Source organism: Cavia porcellus, unplaced genomic scaffold (genome assembly GCF_034190915.1).
Source record: "Cavia porcellus strain 051 isolate PalLab524CR breed Dunkin Hartley unplaced genomic scaffold, mCavPor4.1 scaffold_14, whole genome shotgun sequence".
Taxonomy (NCBI): domain Eukaryota; kingdom Metazoa; phylum Chordata; class Mammalia; order Rodentia; family Caviidae; genus Cavia; species Cavia porcellus.
In genome coordinates, this window is record NW_026947497.1 from 60,240,614 (window position 1) to 60,263,755 (window position 23,142).

Genomic DNA, 23,142 nt, shown 5'->3' on the forward strand with positions numbered 1-23,142 from the left:
GTGACCAGACGCTACCTCATGACTGCTGGCCACGTGGTGACGGCTCCTTGTGCTCACCCATGCACGTGTCACCATGTGACACGCCTGTTTCTGTGCCAGCACACATAGGAACCAGCGTTGCTCGTACCTCTGCTGTGCATCAGCAAGTGCCTTTCCCTGTACCAGCTCATCTCTTCCCGCCCTTCTCATCTCTTCTCCCCACAGAGGTCACAGTCTGCGTTCGTGTTCCCAGGAGGAGACCCGGGGAAGACTCCTTCCCTGGAGGCTGTGGTGAGGCAGCGCCCTGGGCAGCCGTGTGCCCTGCCCGGCTGGAGGAGCGTGGACGGACTGGATGGAACAGGTGAGGGTACACGGCAGGGCCTCTGGGCTGCTGGGTGGGGGCGGCCTGTGCCTGCATGTGCAGAGTGTGCCCTGGGGTGACTGGAGTCCAGCACATGGCAGGAAGCCTCCTCGTCCTCCTCGTGGCCGTACCAGGTGAAGCAAGCATTCAGGTGCTTCACACGGCAGTTTTCTCTCCAGCCCCCATAGTGCAACCCAATGGCCCTGGTCCTGAAGGGGCAGAGGCATCTGCAGCTCAATCACCACGCTGGGCCAGCAGACAGAGGGGCAGCTCCTCAGCATCCAGGGGAATCACACCCCAGGCCTCCATCTGCAGGCGGAGACAGTCCTGGGATCCCAGGCTGTCCAGGGAGGGTGATGGCACTGGCCTTCCCTGCCCACACCTGGTACACAGGGGCTACATAAGGAAGCCAGGCTTGCACGAGTGTCCTCAGGTGAGGAAATGGGAGCCTATCTCATGCCATGCAGTGTCAGATCCAGACCCCTTTCCACACCAACAAGGACAGACAGACAGCAAGATAACCATCCTGGAGTGAGCCCTTAAAGCCTGCTACTTTCCTACCCTTCGAGGAAAACAATTTGAGTCAGGAGTTATCTAAATGCAGCACAGGCACTAGAAACATCCGGTATTTCTAACTGCAGCCTCGAGATTCCCAGAAAGGACCATGCCTCGCTGACCCCTTAGTACCTAGGAGCAGGAGCGGCAGGGCCAGACATCACAGCAATTCTGTAGCATGCAGTGTGTTCTTCCTTGTGGGCTGGATTTTTGTTTAAAGTGCATTTTCCAAATGTCTTGATACCCTTTCTTTCCCCTGCTGGACAGCACACTTGAATTCACTCACCCCTCATTCTTCTCAGTCCTTCCCCACAAAGGACGCCTCGGTGCTGCAGGACCCCAGTGGGTCCCATAAAGTCAAGTCCCCTACACAGAACTGCCAGCCCCCAAGATCCCTGCCACGCCCTGTTTCACTTCTCCCCAGGCACTGCCAGGCACTGCAGCCACTGTGCTTGGCAGAGGAGGGCGTAGTGGGCAGCCAGGTCAAGCGACTTCTCAGGACCACGGCTGAAAGTGTAGAGTGGCAACGCAGACCTTGAACCTACAGAGTGATGCATCTCAGGGTGTTATGAAAACCTCCTCAGGACTAGCCGTGTCACAGCGTAACCTGCCCTGGATTGTTGGCACACCTCATGAATTTGGAAAGGGGTTTTCTCTGGGTACTGGATATTAAGCCCAGGGCCTTGGCATTGAACCCCACTGCTGGGTCCTTTTACTTTTTTTCATTTTGAGACCAGCTCTCACTAAGTTGCTGAGTTGCCTAGGCTGGGCTACAACTTGCACCCTCCCGCCTCAGCCTTAGAGTGTTGGGATTACAGTCATGTATCACCACACCTGGCTAGGAATTTTGTTTTCCCATTTTTGGGCATAAATTTCTGTAAAGTAGGCACTAATATCAACTGCATATAAACATGTACTTAGCTCAGTAACATCACTCACAAAAAGGGTTTGCTCAAACATTCTCACATATCTCAGGATGAAGATATAAAATAAAAAGCCACTTAGGTAGAAACTTCTGATTTTCTGGGGAATGCTCAGCTCCAGACATTCCAAAATGTCCCTGCCAGTGCTAGAGCCTCAAAGGAAGTGTGATATTCAGCAGGACTCATCATTCACGGAAGTGTGGCTCTATCTCCTCCACCTCGAGGGTGAGGCACAGAGCAGGAAAGCGCTCTGGAGGTCAGGTTGAAGGTCATGGCCTTGGGGGGTCTCAGCAGCTGCATCTGACCTGGAGCTGACCTGGAGCTGCGTCTGACCTAGGCTGGTGGCTGACCTGGAGCACAGCCCCGTGCAATCAGGGGACCATGACCTGGGTCACACGGCAGGGTCTCCTGCAACTCTGCTGACCTGCAGCTCCACAGACCTCCACAGACACAGACTGAGTGTGCCCAAAGGCGCTTCAACCCTGTGACCTGAGACAGCTTCTGCCGAGGACACTACAGTGCTGTGCATCGGGGAAACAGGTCGGAGCCCTGTGCTGGTCTCCAGGACTCGCCAAGCAGTGTCACATGACAGAGTCAGAATCTGGACAGAGCCATGGCAAGGGCAGCTGGTCCGAGGGCTCTCCCTGGATGAAGGCTTCCTGTCATCCTAGGGGTACAGCTGACACCCTTGTCTTCTCAGGTCAGGTGTTGGAGCCAGGAGTGTTTTTGCAAAGTAGGGCGGGGTTCTACCGAGATGAAAGTAGCAGGTTTCCAGCTTCCACAGAGAGCAATGGCCCTGAGGTCCTCCCCTAGAGGGGAGCTGGAGGGCAAGGACCTCACCTGTGCACACTAGGTGTAGAGTCCGAGGACCATGTTTCCAGTGTTCTGGGCACTGAAGCCCTGGGACATGGGGTTCTGGATTAGTCTGTGGCCCCAGACTTCACAGTGGACAGGAGCTGCCCTGAGCTCCTTGGTGCAGTGTTCAGTCGCCTTTTGTGCCAGGATGGATGAGAGAAGCAAGTCGACAAGGCCCATGCCCAGGGCCTTGCAGCCAATTGGGCAGTGGACAGCCTAGGTTTAGAACGAAGACTTCGGGTGGCTCAGAGAACCATGCTGCTGGCTCCTTGGGCAGGACCTGAGGTGCATCCCTGAAGATGAAGTCCAGGGCAGGTGTGGAGGACACCAGGCAGCAGGCTCCATGCCTCGATGAGCCCAAGGGCCTTGCTCCTTTCTGCAGGGTGCACCCTCCGTGGCGTCAGTTTTGTGTTGTGGCTATGTCGAGTTCCCCCAGAAAAGGGGTCTGATGCAAGGCCATGAGCCAGCAGACACAGGCAGAGGCAGCCGGGAGTACCTGTCAGTCCCTCCTTGTCCCCGAGGAGCTGGAGAAGCCCAGTAAGAGCCTCTGGTCACCTGGCCCAGGCCCTGGAATGAGCCATCGGAACCGCCAGGACGCAGGCTTTTGTTCAGATGGGATGGGGAGCAGAGGACAAGGGTCCGGCCTGGTGCTCCAAGGGCTGCACAGAAGTGGTGCTGCTAGTCGGGGAGGACTTTCAGACTTTTCCAGGACAGGCGGCCCACGGAGGTCAGATGAGCTGGCCACCTCCCCAGGCATGTAGTCAGGGAGCACGACACAGCTGCACAGTCCTAGACAATGACCCCGACAGCCATGCCTGTGTCCTTCGGGTGCACAGGGGCTGCGGTGACCAGAGTTAAATGCTGTCCATGACCCAGGTCCACGGCAGAAAGCAAAGACAGGAGGAAGCCACATGACTGGCCCTGTGACCAGAGCTCTGCATTTCATCTTCCTGGTGATGGCTACAGAGTCACCCACCCAATAGGCGATGGGTGGGGAGGATTGGGCCTGTGCCCTGCCCTGAGCATGACAGAGGAACTCAGGCAGAGCTGCCTTTGGGGCACCAAGGTATCTCCTCGACTGTTGGTGCAGGAGGAGGCATAAGACTGGCTCCCACCAGTCTTACTCTGGCATAAGTCTGCTCAGAGTACCCCGAATCACCATCACCCCCAACAAACCAGCAAGGTCTTTGCTCCCTTCTCACCCGGAGGAGAAACTGAGGCTCGGGAACCACACAGCTACGGTGACTGGGAGCTTCTTCCTAGGCATGGATGTGGAGACCTCGGTTCTCTTCATGGCACAAACTGGCTCATCTGCCTCCAGGACAGAGATAGGCCTGCCTCAGCCTGGTCACCTAGATCCAACCAGGTCACTACAGTCAGCCAGAATGTGCAGGGGCCATGGAGGAGGGGCACAGGAAGACATCTGGAAACAGGAAGAGGCATTCGAGGGGCTGCGGTCCCTGCTTGGCGTGGTAGAGATGGATGACACAGGAGGGCAGGTAGGCAACGGCCTGGCTGGGCTCCCCACCTCCAGACCTGCACCACGGTGGATGGCCAGAGAGGAGCGTCCCTCCATCCATGGCTATGAAACCAGCGGACAAGAATGAACTCTGGAGACGTGCACAGTGTGCTGCTTTCGGTCCTCCTCTTCACTGAGACAAGTTAAAGGACGAAAGGTTTACTTGGCTCACACTCTGTAGGGTTTCAGGCTGCAGTCGGCTGCTGCAATGCAGGGGTGGGACAGCAGACGGCCATCACAGAGAGGAAGCAGCCCACAGCAGACAGAAGAAGACAGCAAAGCCAGCGAGGGCACTGAGCAGCCTTTTCTGCCCCTTTTATATTGGACTAGGATTAAGCAGTGGATGGGTTTGGTAATCACACACTTTAACCTCACACCCAACCACACCCTGGACCCAGCCACCTCGCTGTCCCCCACGAGGTCCTCACCTTAGCTCACCCCATATCCTCCTCTGTGGATTCTGTGGAAAATTCCAACTTCTGAGCCTCAGCCCTTTCCAGATGGGAAAGGTATGGAGCTTCAGAGCCTTTCACTCATGTCCCTGAAGATTGTGGGAAAATCAGGAAAGTCCCTGGTAGAAGCAAGATTGACAGGGAGAGGAACGAGTTGTTCTCTGTGATCGACAGGAAACTTAGGACTCAGAGAACAAACATGGCCAGAGGTCAGACAGCTTGCCTTGGGAGGGCAATTCCTAGGGGGTCGGGGGGGCTTCAGGATCCCCTCTGATAAAAGCTGTGCCCCAGCTAGGCCCTCCTCTCCCCCTGCAGGGTCAGCTGAGGCAGGGACACTCGCTGCTTCTCCTTTCTGTGTACAACAGCCTGTTGCTCCCCCCGACCAGGTGCAGCCCCAGTTCTCCAGAGCCCCGATGGGAACTGGGTGGCCCTGAAGGATGGCGCAGCACCCCCTGCACACCTGCTGGCCACGCGGAAGAGTGCGACTCTGCAGGCCCTGGAGGTGACATCCCGAGCATCATCTGCATATGAGGGGCTGGGCTCTGACAGTGAGGAGGACTTTGACTGGAGCATGGCCTTGGGAGAGCTGTGTCTACAGCCCCAGAGTAGCAACCACGGCCCCCTGGCTGCCTCTCCCTCTCCGGCAGCCTCCCCCAACCCTGAAGCCATGGGCTCTGACTCTGAGTCCTCCGCTGGCTGCTCCCAAGACTCAAGGCACGGGGCCAGGCCCTCCTGGCCACCCAGGAAGGCTCCCTGGAATCCTGCAGCAGAAAGGGTGCACCTGCAGGGCGAGCTGGACGTGAACTTCAACCTTCAGGCCGCCGGTGGGAACACCTCAGACAGTAGTGAGCCTGAGGAGGCCCCCCATGAGATGGACCAGCAGGCCAGGCGGTGGCACAGGGCATGCCTGGACCCCAAAGAGCAGTGCACCCCTGATTCCCACGCTGTACACCCCCACGTACACCAGGTGAGATACAGGGTCTTCCCTGGGCGTGGCTGCCCCATGCGGGCCTGGGAGGCAGGGTGTGGAGTCCAATTCAGGTCTCCTCCTGGTCCAGGTCTTGCGGCTCAGTGCCCTGGCCAGGTCTCTGGCCCCTGGAGCCAGGTGTAGGCAGCAGGGTGGTTTTCAGCTGTGGCTCCTGGGCACTGCCCATGGGTATAGCAGCAAGGGGACAGATCCAGCTGGGAAGCTTTGGGCCCTGGCTCCCCTCTGGGAAGCAGACTGATGTGGCCAGCTCATAGGACACTGAGACAGGGAATGGCCAGGCTCAGAGCAGGGGCAGCAGATGCTCAGGATGGTCATGCAGGGTGGTGACCAGTGACCTGCACACACATGTGATCTGTGGTTCAGCATAGCCCTCAGCATCTCCCACAACTCTGCTCAGCTTGGAGCACTGTGGAGTTGGAGATGCGGTCAGAGCTATGAACACCCTTCAGGGAGATGCATGCCACACACTCACTCATGCACTCACACACACTTATGCACTCAGAGCACACACTTATGCACTCACACAGTACACACTCGTGTGCTCACATTCCCATACTGACGCACACCACACACTCACACTCGTATGTGCTCACTCACACTGATGCACTCATGCATGCTCGTATACACACACACACTGACACTCAAAAACACTCCGACTGTTACAGTCTCACTTGCATACTCACAGTCACATGCACCACACTCACTCACATTTATACACATACATGCTCACACACCCCAGTCATATTCTCATGCATGCTTACACACTCACACACATACTCCACAAACTCACATGCTCACAGATGCTCAGAGACACCACAATCACACTCACCCACATTCTCACAAACTCATGTGCTCACATGTGTTCACACACTCATATACACATTCATACTTATTCACAGACACATTTACACTCACACAGACTCTCTCTTTACCCTCACTAGCATGTCACAGGAGAGTACACTTGGGCACTCACATGCATGAGTCTCTCGCTTGCAGTTTCCACTGGCTGTGGCTTCCCCTGGAATGACCCTCCTGTCCTCTGCACCCTCTGCTCTTCACATTTGTGTGGCCTCCCTGCAGCAGGTTTTCCAGACCTGGGAGCAGTATCCATGGCCAAGCCATGAAAGTGCCCCATGGGGCCGCATGGAAACCCTGTCCACCTGGCACACATGTCTGGCGACCCCATCCCCTTCCCGTGTCCATGTTGCACCCCAGCCCCCACATTCAGTGTGGGGGTTAATATGGGGGGACCTAGAAGCCCAGGGTGGATGGGAACAAGAACAGCTGGACTTGCAGGGAGCAGGCAACAGAGCCTGACACGGTCCCCACAGAGATGCTAGGGGAAGCAGGGACACAGCTCGGCTCCCACCAGGGCCCTACTCACCGTCGCTCCCTGGTAGATGGCTGTCCCAGATCTGGGGATCCCCACCCTGGGGCCCTGGGAAGCTGGCTGCAGGCTCAACTCTCAGGTTGCAGAATCGAGCCTCCTTCCTGCCTGACCGGATGACCTGTACTAGAACAAGGCCGATTTAGTCCAAGCTCTGGTCTCCCCCTGTGCTCAGCCTGAGGTCATTCAGTCCGCCTTGGGTTGTTAGAGTCCCAGGTCAGTCCCAGGACTGCCAATCATGGTTTTCCAGCCCTGGTAGAGACTCTCCCCAGGCCTTGGGGTGCTGGGTCTACAGGTTCCCAAGTGCCATCTAGGAGACCTCCTTAAGGTGTCCATGCCTCCCGCTGATCAGAGTGCTGTGAAACATGCTCGTGTTCTCATGTGGACTTCCCTAGCAAGTAGCCTCAGCCTGGGGCCATGTCACCTGTCCTGCCAGGGCAGCAGGCCCTCAGCAGCAGGAGCAGCAAACCCTGGCCCTCACTCCTCCCCAAGTTTACCCCAGTGAGCTTTTCTCTTCTCCAAAGCAATCAATACTGTGACTTATGTGGATTGTTAGTTACATAAATAAGTCACTATGAGACAAATGAACATAATGTAAAAGCATGCATCAGTGCCCCGTGACCACAACCCAAGTCCCTGCTTCAATCTGCCTGAGTGACCCGCAGAGTCCTTGGTGACCACCCTTGTGTGCTGTTGTGTGTAGAAACAGTTCCGACCGCGTGCAGTTTCAGCAGAATTGGCACCGTGCTCCTAGGTGCTTTCTCCTCTCCATCATGGAACAGTGGCCACAAGGACACATCCCACCTGGTGCAGGGCTCCCAGCAGGTGGCATCACAGGCAGACAGGAGCCAAGTACATGCGTGATGGGGGCATGCAGGCTGGAGAGGAGCTTGAGGGCGGGAGGCCAAGCTGAGGCCAACAGTCGGGCTGCACCTGAGGGTCCCCTGTGGCCCTCACACATGCTTCCCTGGCGGCAGTGTCCAGTGCCCTGCTCTCGGCTCGCTGTCCCACAGCCAGAGCGATGGCCGCTTGGGGACTTCTCAGGGTTCTGTGTTGTAAATGGCACGGCCAGCTCCATCCTGCTGACCTCCATCTGGAAGCCGAGCTGCCGACATGTGGAGCTTCAGGTACCAACTCACCATGCTGCGCACTCAGCCCCCAGGCCCCTGCCCAGCCCTGCTGTGAGCTGTGTGTGAGCACGTGCGTGAGCGTGTAAGCATGTGAGCGTGCAGGTGTCACAGGCTGGAAGCAGCAATGCTGCTGGCCCATTGCATCTCACCCAATTTTATCTAAGAAAAACACTTTTTGGTTACACTGTCATAACCACCACTGAGATTGAGTAATTTTTCCTGTGTAAGACCTTTTGCATTTTCTTTTCTATGGAAAGCATATTTATATTTTTCATCTGTCATTTTATTGGATTACTTTTTTTGCTGATTTTTAGACATTAGTTTCATTTTCTAGTTGCATTACCAATTTTAGTTGTTTGATGGTTACACATGGAAATATTGTCACTTTTTTTCCTTTTTGGGGGGATGGGGGGCTTAATTCTCCCTTCCTTTCTCTTTCTTTCTCTTTTCAGCACTGAAGTTGGAAGCCTTTGTGCCAAGCTGCACGTATCTCCAGCCCTTTTTTATTTTCTGTTCTCGCTGTTGAGACAGGGTGCCAGCTTGCACAGGCTGGCCTCGAGCAAGGGGTTCTCCCAGCTCAGCCTCTGGAGTAATAGGACTACGGGCATCTCTGCCACCCTTCCCACCTTTGTCTTGACTTTAAATGTATCTTCTCTAGAAGACCTTTCCTTATGAATAGCTTGTCAATTATTTAATGCTTTTGTATTTTGTACCTGTTCTGAGGCCGCGAACCCTCAGTTGTGAAACTTTCCCTGATGCTCTGTGGTTTTCATTTTCCATGTTGCACTTTAGTTTGTCTGTTCTTAACTTTTCCAGGTAGGAGGTAAAAACTGAGTTTTTTCAGATTATTTGTCACCAACCATGGTTGAACAATCCACCATTGCTGCCAGTGTCAGATCCCTTTTATTGTGGCAAGCTGGTTTTCCCATTTTTGCTGTCTGTTTCTGCTGTGATAATCCTAAGGCGCTGCTGCCTGCTGGTGACCTTCCCAGAGCAGCCATCCAGGTGGTTCTTGCATCATTTTCTAAAAGTGTTTTGCATTTCTCAATCCTTTACTCACTAAGTGATTTTTAAAATCTGATCTTCAGCTTACAAAGCACCTTTTTTAGGTGTTGGTGAAGCGTCCCAACAGATCTATCTGAGAGGAACTTGTGTCTGTAATGCCGTGGCCTCTGCTTAGGAGCGTGATACTTAGCTCCCTGGGTAAAGTGTCACAGAGTTCCTTCAAAGCAGTGATACTCTTCTTGCTAAGTAAATTTTAATTATGGTATCCGCTTTGTTCATACAGGCGACGAGATTTTTATCTTTCCGCTAGCGTGGCCATAGCCACTGATTTCTGTGTTCAGCTTTTGTGACCCGGCACCCATGGATTCTCGTGAGCCCCAGTCTCTCGGTGCCCTGCTGGCTGCACGGTGGCAGTGCTGTTGTCTGCAGTCCGTGGCCCTCTGCCTGCTTCTTTCCATTGCTGGTGCCCATTTACCTCTCGTCTTCCCGTCCTGGCACCGACCTGTGGATGGCGCTGGCGCCCAGCTCTGTCCTCAGGACCCGCCCTGCTCTGAGTACCTCACTCTGGTTTCCAGGGTGGTCAGTCGGGACTGTGGGCATCGTTCTGTCAGCTGCCCTGGCCACCCACAGAGGGGCAACCACAGTGAAAACCTAATTTATATCTTAGCATCTTGAATTATATGAACATATTTCCTAATTCTTGAGTCATCCTCTCACTTTGCTCATACGTCATGCTCGACCGTGGCTTCTTCTGTGGAAACCCCACTCTGCTCCCTGAGTCCATGTTCCACTGTCCCACTCTGCTTGGGTTTGGGTTACACCACTGACTGGGCCTGGACCCTATGTTCCGTGTAATTTGCTAGAACACTTCGGGTGTTCTAGCAAACACCTTGGGTGTTCTCCGGACTGGGGAGAAACTGCACTGGCTGCCTCTTGCTGGGCAGAGCTTTGATCTTTGGGGATCTCTCCCTTGTTCATTAAGCTGTTTAGATTTATAATTCTTAAATGCACCTTGGTAATTTGTAGTTTGATAGGAAATTGTCCATTTCACCTAGATTTCCAAATTAATTGACGTCTTATTATACTCAATATTCTCATTGTGTGTGTTTTCAGTTCTTATACACTACAGCTAAAACCTCTCCATTTAAAACGTTAGGTTCTCTCCCTCCCCCACCCCTGTCTCTCTCCTTGCTTGGACCTATCAGGCCCATTATTTTCCTAGTATTTTCAAAGAAGAGCTTTTAGTTTCATTCATAATACTAGGGATTTTTTGTTTATTTCTTAGTTTCCTAATTTCTGCTTTTATACTTATTAATACCATGCTTTTACTTTTTGTTTTCATGTGTTTGCTCATTTCTTCTAATACAATGGGACTTTCATACACAAACTTAATTTGTTCCATGATCCTGGTAAAGATGATGACATTGGTGTTCATGCAGGAAAGATAACTACAGTCATGATTTTCACCCAATGCAAAAATCAAAATTGTGCCAATGCTTCTACTTGTGAACCAAATTTTGAACAGTAGCATCCATGAACCACTGTATATTAAATATATCATAATAGTTAATATATTTCTAATGATTTTTCCCTCAAAAATTTTTTAATCTATGGGCAGTTTTCTTTTTAATCCATGGGCTTGCATATGCAGTGTTGTACTCACTGTAAATTTTTCTAAGTGGTGGATCATTTGCACTGCTCTTTTTAATTAACTAATAATCTTATTAAAGGTGGATAGCATTTTGCTTTGGTTTTGGTTTGGCTTTGTCACTGTTAGTATGCATCATGAAGAACAGCCATGGCATACATGATTTGGGCACTGAGTGGTGGACAGGTTGGTGAGTGTTCCCCACACAGTCTGCAGTGACAGACGCTGGGCACACAGTGCTGTCCCCTGCCACAATCCCACAAACAGACATAGTCTGGGTCAGAACAGTTTGAACGAGCACTGTGGGAGTTGGCTGCCTTTTGCATTGAACACTGAAGAGAAGCCTGACGATGGCTTTCTGATTTTTCTTTTCCGTAACATTCTTGCCTTCTCTCAGCTGCTTGTCACACATGCTGTGTTTCCTGAAAGCTGACCTGTCTCTGGAAGGGCCGGCGCTTACTCACCTGCTGCACCTATCATGGTGAGCGTGCCCTGCCACCCAGGTGTTTTTAGAATCAGGCTCACTTCCTTCTGCCATCCTGGTGGTCATTTCTTCCAGACCCCTCATCACGGCACGTTGAATCTGTTTCTTCTGCACCTGGCACCCAGCTTTATCTCCCCCCCCCCACTTTGTTCTTTTCCTTCGTCTCAAAAAGCAGGAAGCCTCCCCAATCTTGTTAATTCTGCTGTTACCACCTCCAGGTCCAGCTCTAAGCCAGCAGCTAGGTTTTCATTTCTTCTGCACTCCTGGTGTTCCTGCCTTGCCCAGTCTTTCCATCTTCTGGTCTAAGTGCCCATCCCATCTACACCTCCTCAGGGAAACTTTGTTTTCCTTCCCGCATCCAGATGTAAAACCACTGTCGTACAGCAGATCCTACCTGTTATTAAAATTCACATTCTTTGCTAACAGTGCAAGGACTGCAGAATTTTTTTATGGGGTTCACGATAACTCTTGTAGTAGTCTGTGGGGTGTTGTGCTGCCCTGCACCATGGCTGCCTCTGTCTTCCATACGCAAACCTTTGCACTCTGTGAGCTGCAGTAAGCAGCATCCCATTCTCTCTGCCTGGTTGTCTCTGAACAGATGGCAAAGACCTCGCCACAGTGCCGAGGTGGTATAGAATGAACAGGTGGAAACACCAAACACCCTGTGAACCTTTGTTTGTTCAGCTCTGACCCCGTGTCACTGGCTGCTGCGTGAACTTTGAGCCCCCTTTAAACCCAGTTCAAGTCTCTGGGTGATGCTGTGGAACTGGGAGGACCTGGGTGCTAGAGGGGCTCCTGGAGGGGCCCAGGCCTCTGTGTTCCTGTCTGTGTGGCGTTAGGGTGGGGAGCATTTGTCTTTCTGAACCCAGACTTGAGGCTGAGGAGAGGAGGAGCTTCTCTGCCCACTCAGAAGGCCGACAGAGGGTGACTACAGAGGCATTGCCCGTCCCCCTCTGTGGCCGTGGGCGGAATGCAGACTTCTTCCCTCATTGCCAGGCAACATCCGGACACCCGCTGCTCTTCATGCACTTCACCCTCTTCTGCCTCTGCCCACCATGCCTGCAGGAGATCCAGGGTGCTGGGCTGAGAGACGCTGAGGGCTGTCTGCTGGCTGAGATGCCAGGACAGCCACAGGAGTAGCCCTTCTGGTTTCCCTGCATTTGCACTTCCGCAGTGCTCATTACCCAAACTATTTTCTGGGGGGGGGAAATCGCCCCCAACTAGCATTCCAGGGCCTAATTGTCCTTTAAAGCACACTAAGTATCTCGCGTCAGGGAGAAGCGCCTATTCGGTGTAACTCACCGCCTATAAACACTCCTGTAATACGCACATGCCTCGCTCCAGAAATAATTTAAAGTGGTTAAGATCAATATGAACAGAAAAAATAAAACTAGAATGTAATGATGAGAAAATAGGACAAAGGTAAACATAAATAAATAAAAAATAAAGAGGAAGCAAAGATAAGCTGAGGCCAACATAATATACGTTTGCAAAGCAAATGCAGAGAGGTCCTGATCACAGGCTGGAGTTTCCAGAGGACCCGAGAAGGAGAGTGAGCAAACAGTCTCCTGAGTCATGGAAATGAGAACAGAATAAGATCCTGTTCCCCTGAGGGTGCTGCTCTAGGAGCAGAGATCCAGGGGGAATTTGACCTGCAAGTCTGCGCTGGTGCCCCTTCCGGCACTGATGACAAACCTCAGATCATCTGCTCGGAGCGGAGCGGGAGGATTTATCTTGGCTCACGGCTTCAGGATTTCAGTCCTTGGCTGGCCATGCTGTCAAGCTGTGGTGAGGCAGTGTGTCATGGAGGGGAGGCTGTGGCAGAGGAAGATGTTCACCTCAGGTGGCCAGGAAGCAAAGACAGGAAGGGCTGGTATCCCTGGCCCCTTCTCAGTGCCCCTGAGACCCAACACCCTCTCATGAGCCCCCACCTCTTAAAGATCCACAGCAATCTGTACTACATGGGCCTTTGGGAACAATCAGGCTCCATGCCGTGCAGGATCTTTACGGGGCTGCTCCTAGAAACTGCTCTAGGATGCAGGATACTTCAAGGGCTGTCTCCTCCAGTCACCCAGGGCCACACACTTCAGTCAGGATGGGCTACACCAACTCCTGCTGCTCTGGGCTGTCCCAGGATGAAGTTTGGGGCAGTGCAGGAGTGGGTGTCCCTGCCTGGGCCCCATCCTGAGTGCTTCACAGCTCTGAATCCCAGGGGGGCGCTCTGACCAGTGCTGAGGTTGTCAGTAAGCTGAGCTGGGGTCGGAGTGTAAATGGCGGCTACCCACGAAGCACAGAGCCCTGCAGCGAGCTTTAGGACGTCCCCAAGTAGGACCCTGAGAGCGCCCAGCATCGCACCTGAATTTCCTCCAGGACAGAACACAGCGAGTCTTTCCCCTCCAGCACTGATTTCAGATCTGTGTAGGCCTGGGCTTGTTCCTTCAGTGCTGCTGTGAGCGAGGTGGGCTGACCTCTCCCAGACTCGTCGCTGTTTCCAGGCAGCTGAATTCACATCATGCCCCGGACACAAAGGAGGGCAGGTGCGGCCAGCAAGACCTCCACACCCTCTGTGCAGTGTACACTTACCAGATAAAAGGGCACAGAGGGCACATCAAGAAAACCAGCGCTGCAGAGCACTAGTGCTTCGTGACACACATGTGATGACCTCCTGATCTGCTCCTGGGAGGAAACCAGGTGACAAACAACAGAATCACCCACCTGATGCCAAGGGGCCCTGGGGCCTGCCCATGGGATTTTCAACAAGGAGTTTGCCAAGATAATGATGTTAGTGTAGCCAACCTCTTGGAATCTTCTCCTGGACAGATGTGAGACAGTCACTGTGTTGACTGTCAACCAAAGCCTTTTCTCTCATGTGCCACCCTGTGGAAGGTGATGAGCCCACATTCTGCACAGTGGGGCCCACTGAGCTCCCTGGCAGGAGGGCTGAAGGGCTTGGCCGGATCGTCAGAGGCTGTCGAGAAACCTCCCTGCTGGTTCTGACCACGTGGGCAGGGTGTCTGCATGCTGGGCTCATCGCCAGAAACCAAGGCTAGTGAAGCTGGGTCTTATGCCTGCTCAGCGCCCAGACTTAGGGAAGAAATTAGAACCTGCTGCAGATGCCTCTGTCCTCACAGAGCTAGGTTGTGTCTGGAGCACGGTATTCACCTGTTTCATAAAGGAACGTTTACCACGTGGTCATGGGAAGATAACATGTTTTAAATCTGCCTGTTCCTCGTGAAAATGTCAACTTCAAAATCCCACACTGGCAGTTTCCTGAATATTTTGTAGAGACAGTCATATTGTGCCCAGGCTCAAGTGAGGGTTTGTTTGCCATTAAAACCAATTATGATGGGGCATGGTCGTGCATACCTGTAATCCCAGCACCTGAGAGGCTGAGGCAGGAGGATTGTTGCAAGTTCAAGACCAGCCTGGGCTACAAAGTGAGCTCAAGGCCAGCCTGAACTGCATAGGGAGACCCTACCTCAAAAAGAAAAAAATAAATAAACACAAAAAACAAAAAACCAACTATGATACAACAGCAGGACTCCATGCCACAGCAGCTGATCTGTAACAAGGCTGACACAAGAACAAAAGCTACAGATGCCAGTCCGCACCTATCCCGGCAGAGCGGGCAGAGCGGGTGGTGGCTGGCGCACACCTGTACCAGCCTTCACCCTCCACACCACAGCGCCCCTTGGGGGTGGTGAATGCATATCCCCTTCTCTCCCACCCCAGGTGGCGTCACCGTCTCCCCTGGGCTGAGCTGACTGGGGTTGGTGTGTGTTCTTGCACCTGGCCAGGTGTTAGAATGGCCATGAATTCACCAGCATGCAGCCGGGCAGCAAACTCCTTGGGATGACACGTAGCAGCGAGCACAGCAGACAGAGAAGGAGCCCAGCCCAGTCCTCAGACGCGGACAGGCCAGCCCTGGCAGCAGGGCCGCAGGCCCAGAGATTCACAAGTCCTGTGTTGGGTGCCTCTGCTGCATAGATGGCCTCAGTGCTGTCTCACTGTGAACTCTGCTCTGAGGTCCACCAGAATAAAGTGGTCCCGGTGGCCACCCTTTCCCGCTGCACTGGCTGCGTGCGGTAAGACCACTGCTATTGCCTGCCTTCCTGTCCTCCCTATCTGTAGCATCCGTGACTTTTGCGTGTGACACCGGCATCTGATGACCAACCAGGCAGCAGCAGGATCCCACCATCCACACCATGGTATCAGAGCCTGGAGCACTGGTCTCCTCCCAGGCTTCATCCCAAGTCATCCAATAAGCAAAAATATTCTCCATTTTCTTTCCTGTGCCATAGTGAAAAATCCTGAACTCTCCGCTGTAGGGTGAAATCTAAAACAGTGATGACATTTCACCCCTCCTCCCCGCGCAGAAGCCTCTCTGAGGGGCCGCCCACCCACCATCCTCTCCCCACATCCTCCCTGCCCCCTGAGGGGCTGCCCCCTGGGAGCCCACTCAGACTCACTATGCCAGGCTTGGAGGAATCCAGCACTTCGTTGGGTCAGAGAACCCTGAGCAGAGCATGTACCGCAGGCATCTAGGAGAGCAAACACAGGCGGAGCCACTGGCTCAGAAATGAGCACTGCCGTCCCCGGCCCTGCCCCGTGACTCCCTGGGCTCCCGGGCCGAGCTGCACCACAGCACAGTGGGCATCAGCAGGGTTCTCACCCGCATTCTGGCTTTCCTTCAGGTTCCCAGCAATTTGTCAGAGACTGACCTGAGCAACGAGGCTGCAGACTCCCGGACCAGCATCGACACAGCCGAGGAGAAGCAGAGGAGCCGGCTATATGAGCTGGCCATGAAGCTGAGCGAAAAGGGGACATCTTCCGGGGAGGACCCCGAGTCTGAGCCCAGGACAGAGCCTGAGGACCCGAAGGAGGGCCTGTCCTCAGAGGAGAGCACTCGCAGTGTCCAGCATGAGCTGAGGAAGGTAAGGGCGTGGGCAGGGACCCTGTGGACATGGGAGTACAGGCCGAGCAACCGGCAGGAGCCCTGGGCTGCTAGGGGCCTCCTCTATCTTGATGGCCCAGGCCAGACAACCACCTCCCATCCCCCAGACTGCACCCGGCTCCCCTCCCTCCTTTCCCACTGACCTACCATGGGTGTGGCCCATGGAGGTGAGCAGACAGCTGGTCCTCCTAGTTAGTGGGGACCTGGGCACAGAGCCTTGGCTCTGGACACCACTGCTATTTTCAGATTCCAGTTGGTTTTAGCCTCAGTCCTTTCTCAAACAACTGTATAGGAAACCCAGGGTCTCACAAAGATGGACGCCTATGTACTTGGGTTCCCCGAAGACCCCACACTTGATCTCCAGTCTCTCACGCCTCCCCACCCAGTTGCCCCCAGCCGGCCTGAATTATGAGCACAGAAGAGAGTGCTGACCTTGGGCAGGCAGTCTTCCTGGGCTCTGCCTCTGGGCTCGGCTGGAGTCCTTGGAGCACATTTGTACCAGACCACCGGACCTCTTCAGGGTCTTCTCCGTGCCCACATTTCTGTTAGCTCAGGAAACACCCTGAGGTGGAGCCAAAGCCACACAGTGCTTCCCCAGGCCCCAGGCCCAAGTTCCCCAAATCATGGCTTCTTCCTTGGCCAGAAGCTCCTCTTCAGAGGCTTGGGCCATCTGCACTCAGTGCAGAGGATCCCACATGGTCTCTGAAGAGCCAGTGCCAGCAGAGGACACCTGCCTTTCCCTGTCATGAGTGCACGCTGTGTGCTGGTATGGCGTCTTGCCATCCCTGTACCACAGCAATGTGTCTCCTGTGACATTCAAATGTGGGCACTGAGCACAGACACCACCTGGAGACCTACGTTGTCTGGCAGTGACTCTGGCCTCTGCCTGTGCTGCCTGCCAGCCCCAAGCTCTATTCCTCTGAACACCTCAGGGTGCCAGCCCCAGCTCCTCGTTCCCAGGCTGCGGGGCCTCTAGGCAGAAGGGGGTAGGGTACAGAGGACCCTGAACTGGGCTGGCCCTCACTGGCTGGAAGCGAAGGGTTGGCTTTAGAAACCCAAACAGTCTGCTTCTCACATAGCAAGCCTGGCCCCAACTCTGCCCTGTGGCCATAAGAAAACGATCAGATACCCTTCATGCTTGCAAGAAAAGACAGTCAATGAGCCTCTCCCTTTGGGCAGGTTGGTTATGGGTAAGGGAGGCAGAAATGCACGTTTACTGACTGAATGTTGTTTAAGGCAGAAGCAGTGGGACAGAGGTAGGTTTCAGGTTAGACTTGGTAGGGAGCACAAGGACACAGTTTGCAAACCCTGCAGAGCTGACTGACATCAGCACTCGCGGCCATGATTGAAGCTGAGCAGGGTCATTTCTCCCTCCCCCCCCCCCCGTACCCCAGTGTCCCCAGTGGCTGGCCCTGCCAGGCTCTCCCCAGCTGCCCTGCAGATGGCCCAGTTCTGCCTTGTCTTTCTCAGTGCTCTCAGCACCCAGGCCAGGTTTTTCTGTGGAAGAGATGAGCATGCTGGACCTGGAGGGCACCAGCCTGCTTGCCTCTGTGGGCAGAGCCTCTCCTCGGTCACTTGTTCAGCACCGGGGCATTCACAGTCCATGCAAGTGTGTCCTTCTGCCCCACATTTAAAAATTACCTCCGAGGACAGAAGATGACGAAGATGCCTGTCTCCTTACTGGGCAGCAATCTGCCCAGGTGATGCAACAAGACTGCCTAGTAACCAACAAGATCACACTGCCACCCTTCTGTCTTCAGACTTCTGAATTAAGAAAAGCAGCTACAGGTTATTGAAAATAATGAGCTTGGCAGGGCGAACTGCCACAAGCAAGAAATACATTAGCAAAAATTTCCTATATCACAACAAGCTGTCAGAAAATGTATAGGAAAAGTCCTACTTGGGGTAGCAGCAAAATGTTCAGCAGTGTTACTAGACACAGGCTCACATCCCACCCAGCAGTCCCGCCCAGGAGTGTTCCAGTGAGAGACCAAGACCTGCAGGAAGTGCCTCTACGACTTCCTCACTGTCATCAGCCGGAAGCCGAAGTGTCCATCAGCCAGCATGTGAACATGTTGTGCTGCATGCTCAGACGGGACGTGACCCACAGTGCAAATGGACAGACTGCTTGGAGGGTCAGGGTCAGTGACCCTTGCAAGGTGATGCTGAGAGAAGGCAAAACTGGAGATGAGAAACCTATCAGTGACTGAAGGCGGGGCGAGTGGAAGGTTGGCAGAGACAGAGGACAGGTCTTCAGTGGAGGGGAAACCTTTCCAGATGTATGCATTTGTCAAAACTCACAGGTTTATGTACCCCTGAGGGTGGATGTTCCTGTACATAACACAGCACAGACACATTCACAGACGTGCTCTGAAAACCGGAGTAACCGAACAGGAAAGAGGAGCCATCGGACTACAGCATTCACTTTGCTTAGAGCCCAAAGCCGTGGCCGAGCTGGTACAGAAATGCGCTGTGTGTGAGGGAGCCTCAGACTCATAGATGCCATTTCCCCCAGTGACAGAGTGAGCTCAGTTCTGCAACCTGACCAAGTTTTTCTAAAGTCCATCTGGAAGGAAAGTGTGTGAGACACAGCCAAGAAATGCCAGACATGGTCTTAGCACATATGGCAGCCAATGGATGGGAGAAACCCAGCAGGAAATGGAGAAATGGGGACACAGCAGCAGGCTGCTGGCACAGGCATCAAGAGCACTGCACCGTGCACCATGGCTGGGCACAGGGCAACAGAGGCAGATCCATGGTCATCATACACGAGGCGGTCCTGCAGCTGGGAGCTCACAGCGCCGAGCTGAGAAGCTGGGCGCCCACTGCAGTCAGAAGTGGACCTTCAATGGGAAGACTGGATGGAAGCCCAAGGATGCTGGACACCACGTGCAGAAGCCAAGAACCGGGAGTCAGGGTCGGCAGACACCCACAAGACTTACAAGGAAACTGCAGGCAGGGATGAGCAGGTGCATCTCTGGGCACCAGGGGAGGAGGGCAGTGTGCACAGGGCACATGCATGGTACATGTGCACGTGGCAACCACACACATGCACAGTACACACGCCACACACTGCACATATGGCACTGCATTGCACATGCATGCACGTTACACATTCCACACACATCACACAGATGTACATGTTACACATGTTACACACCACAGACATGGCACAGGCATCACACATGCATGCACATTACACACATGACACACCACATACACATCACACACACATGTGTGTTACACATGCCACACACCGCACACATGGCACACATATGCATTACACACACTACTCAACCTCCACACACAGTACACACTGCACACGTCACACACATTGCACACATGTCGTACACTGCACACACAGCACATACATCACACATAGTATACACATGCTACACAGCATGTACAGTGCACAGGTTTCATATATATACAGTTACACACTGCACACACACACACACACACCACTCATGGCACAAGCACAGCACACATGCAATATGCTGCACATGCACAAATGTAAACAGCCAGTGACCACCTGAAAGCTTGCATCTCCAGCTGTGCTGTGCCTTGCTGGGTAGCGCGCTGGCTGGGAGGTGTCCTTAGGCTTGGCAAGCGTTTCCCAGCTGCCTGTGTGCCCAGCATTGCTGCTCAGGGGCTGTCCCCATCCTGTTCCCCCATCCAATTCCATCGTCCATCAGCCAGCCATGTGAGCACCATGACGGTAAGCCGAACCACCCCTGCCTGACGGCTGGAGGCTGGAGGACAGTGATCCAGGGAGCACCGGACACAGACAACCACAGCACATGGCGGGGACCGCTGGGAGCCCAGAGCCACCGTGGGGGCAGATGCAGCCTCTGGGCGGCACTTCCTGGGCTTCACCTGGGCAGGCGCAGATGCCAGGCTCTGGGTTCCTCCCATGGGAAGCACCAGGCGTCCTGGGGAGGGGGGTGAGGGAGAATGCACAGGTGTGGAGCAGCAGTGGACAGAGCCACACCACAGGGCAGAGGCCAAGTTGGCAGTGCAGGTGTGTGTGTCCTATGCTTTGTTGTCACGCCCCCCTCTAGGGTGTGTGTGCATGTGCATGAGTGTGAATGTGTGTGTGTCCCCTCTCAGCTATGAGGCATGTCTGTCTTCTGAAAGGGAAGGAATAATAGAATGGGAGCATTGGGGTTGTTGATAGGCTTGCAATAGCTGTCACCTGTAAAATCAGAGTGAAGAGTGGGCAGGGGCAGTGCATCCTTACACTCCCCGCATACTAGGAGGCTGAGGCAGGAGAGTGACAAGTTAGAGCCAGCCTCAGGCACGCAGCTTCTAATGAGCCGAGATCCTGAGCCTGGGAGGTGAGGAGATAGTAACAGAGGGGTAAGGCAGCTTAGAACACAATTAAGTGTCGTCAAACCGCACGGGGTTCCAGAGCCACCCCTTCCTAGCAGGCCTGCTCGGCAGGACGGAGGGCCTGGAGTTCATGCCAGAACCCACTTTTCAGAGGCTGCCCATTTAGCCTTGACTTTCCTCTGAGCCCAGATTTGCATCTGAATCTGAAACCAGATTGGGAGGATGGAGAGAGAAAATGGGAACAAATTCCATCCATAATAAGAGCAAAGATGTGAAGTTAAAATTTGACAAGAAAACTGCAGATCTCCAAGAAATGTGGCAGCTCGCTGGAGGGAAACCCTGCACAAAGATGAACATATCCCCAAGTAGGTTAGAAGTTTAATGTAATTCGGACCAAAACTCAAAGCAGGCTTTTTTAACTTCTCAAAATATTCTAAAAACCAAAATGATAGCGTAGAAGAAACAGTCAAAAACAGTTTACAGTGTTTTTACAAGAAAGGAAGAAACAGCAGAGCACATGTTATGATGCCCCTAATGTTTTAGAGACCCCAGTATTAAATTGGTGAGAGGTGACTCAGATGTCTGGGCCTCACCATGGGCCAGTCAGAAATCCTTTAAATTCGACTCACAGCTCTCCTCTCAGTTCCTGCCCCAGGGGACCAGGGATTTAGCACTGGCATTGGTCCATGTCCACCTGCTCTTAGGGAGGGAGGGGGGTTGGGTGAGAGGGACCCTTGACCTCCCTCCACAAAGGGCTGAGCGGACCCTACTGGGGAGTACCACCTTCCTGTGGGGGGCCATGGCGTGAGCTGGAGTTTGAAGTCCGTCTCCTTCACTGCTGTTTGCGCCACAAGTCACTGTTGCACTGTATGAGCAGCGGTGGATGAGAGAGGATGCTTCCTGCTTGGGGTCTGACCCCTCCCCGCAAAGGATGAGGAGATGAGGATGGAAATGTGGGGAAAGACACCCCTGGAAAGTGCTGGGGGACAAAGCGGATGGAAGTGGAGGACTCAGGAAAGACAGCCTGGCCAGCATCCTGGCACCTGAGACCTAGCACAGCAGAGAGGCCAGGCAAGGTCCCAGCAGGGCCCTGGGAGGAAATGACCTACACAACCTGGACCCAGGCTGGCCAGTAGAGAAGATGGGCCAAGCGGGGTCCTCAGAGGACTCCGGCACTTATTCCTGAAAAATGGGAGGCACTGGACAAGGCAGAGAGGCAACAGGAGGACCTTCCATTCACCAAGGTCACCAGGCCACCATGAGCTCCTGCCCTCCCAGTGCACACAGAGGTGACATCCAACTCAGAGCTGAGCGCACACGCAGGGCACCCAGGCTGGTGCCAGCAGTTGGGAGAGGTTTCCAAAGATCATTGGCACCCGCGCTCTGACACCAGCTGGGGGAAGAGCCAGAGACCAGCAGCCAAGAAACTCCAGCCTGTGACGCCCTGCAGAGGTGATGGCACTGGTGTCCGCTTTGCCACCTCACACAGCGACCTGCAGTAAACCATGGTGGACACAACCAGCAAGGACGAGAAAAGACCCCAGCCAGCCCGGCCGGAGGGCTGGGATTCTCTGTGGAGCTAAACCTCGAGCAGCACAGGCCAAGAAACTTGTGTTTCCATCTCCCCTGGGGAGGAGACATGCTGTTTCTCTTGAACAGTCTTGGTTCTTGGCACTGGCTGGGAGGCCCAGGACCTCCACCCGCCCCGGAGGCCAGGTGCAGTGATGACTGCATGCTAATTAATTACATCCCCGTACCAGTTCCATCCCAGCTCAGCCTCTCTCCACTGGTCGCTCTCAGGAACGAGAGGTGTCTGTTCACAGAGACTGTTTTGACGGGCTGCGGAGACATCACCTAGGGCCTTCTGTTTCACGAGAACCAAAATATATTTGCACTGAATTTTTCTCACAGACTTCTGTCAACTTCTTAGGCAGACATATGGAGCTCCTTCTACTTTTGAAAAGGAGAGAAAGATGTGAAATCCAGGCATTTGGACAACTCTCTCCACTTGCTCCAGTGGCTGGAGGAAGACGTGGCCCGAAGGGAGATGCTGTGTGGGGTGGAGCGTGGAGCAGCCGAGGGCTGATGTCTCTGTGTGCCCGTGACCATCACGCTGCTCAGCCCCAGGTGGCTCTGGAAGGCCCAGCGTTGACACCTCTGCAGCTGCCCTGTGGCCCAGCAGCAAGCTCTTCCTGGCTCCCCCTTTAGACCCAGCTCATGGCCATTTCCTGTCCACAGAGCCACAGGCCTCAGGAGCTGCCCTCAGGGGAGACCTGGCAGGACAGGGAGTGGAAGAGCCAGGTTTGCATACCAAAATATCTGGGCTCTGATCCAGGTTCTGCACCTCCTCAGCTGAAGAGAAGAGGGAAAGCCTGCTGGGCCAGGCTGAAAGAGATAAGCAAATGTCTGGGGAGGTAGCTTGGTGAGGGCCCCAGGAGTGACACCCCCAGTTCCAAAATCAAATAAATAAAATGCGTAAGACCCTCTGTGCTTGGGCTTGTGCTGCACCACGAGTCTCCTTGGTGTGCCCATGTGCATGTCTCTGAGGCCACCCGTGAAGGTGCTGTCCC

At 54.0% G+C, this 23,142-nt stretch overlaps 1 protein-coding gene across 4 annotated transcripts in view; it reads left to right on the top strand.

Annotated features, from left to right (window-relative positions):
• Window positions 1-23,142, top strand: part of Myrip (myosin VIIA and Rab interacting protein) — a 153,040-nt gene that overhangs the window by 109,049 nt on the left and 20,849 nt on the right. For all 4 annotated transcript variants that reach the window (XM_063260950.1, XM_013160340.3, XM_003476997.5 and 1 more), the window contains exons 9-11: window positions 205-340; window positions 5,031-5,611; window positions 15,981-16,220. In XM_063260950.1, coding sequence (XP_063117020.1) covers window positions 205-340; window positions 5,031-5,611; window positions 15,981-16,220 — 957 coding nt within the window. The remainder of the gene's footprint in view (window positions 1-204; window positions 341-5,030; window positions 5,612-15,980; window positions 16,221-23,142) is intronic.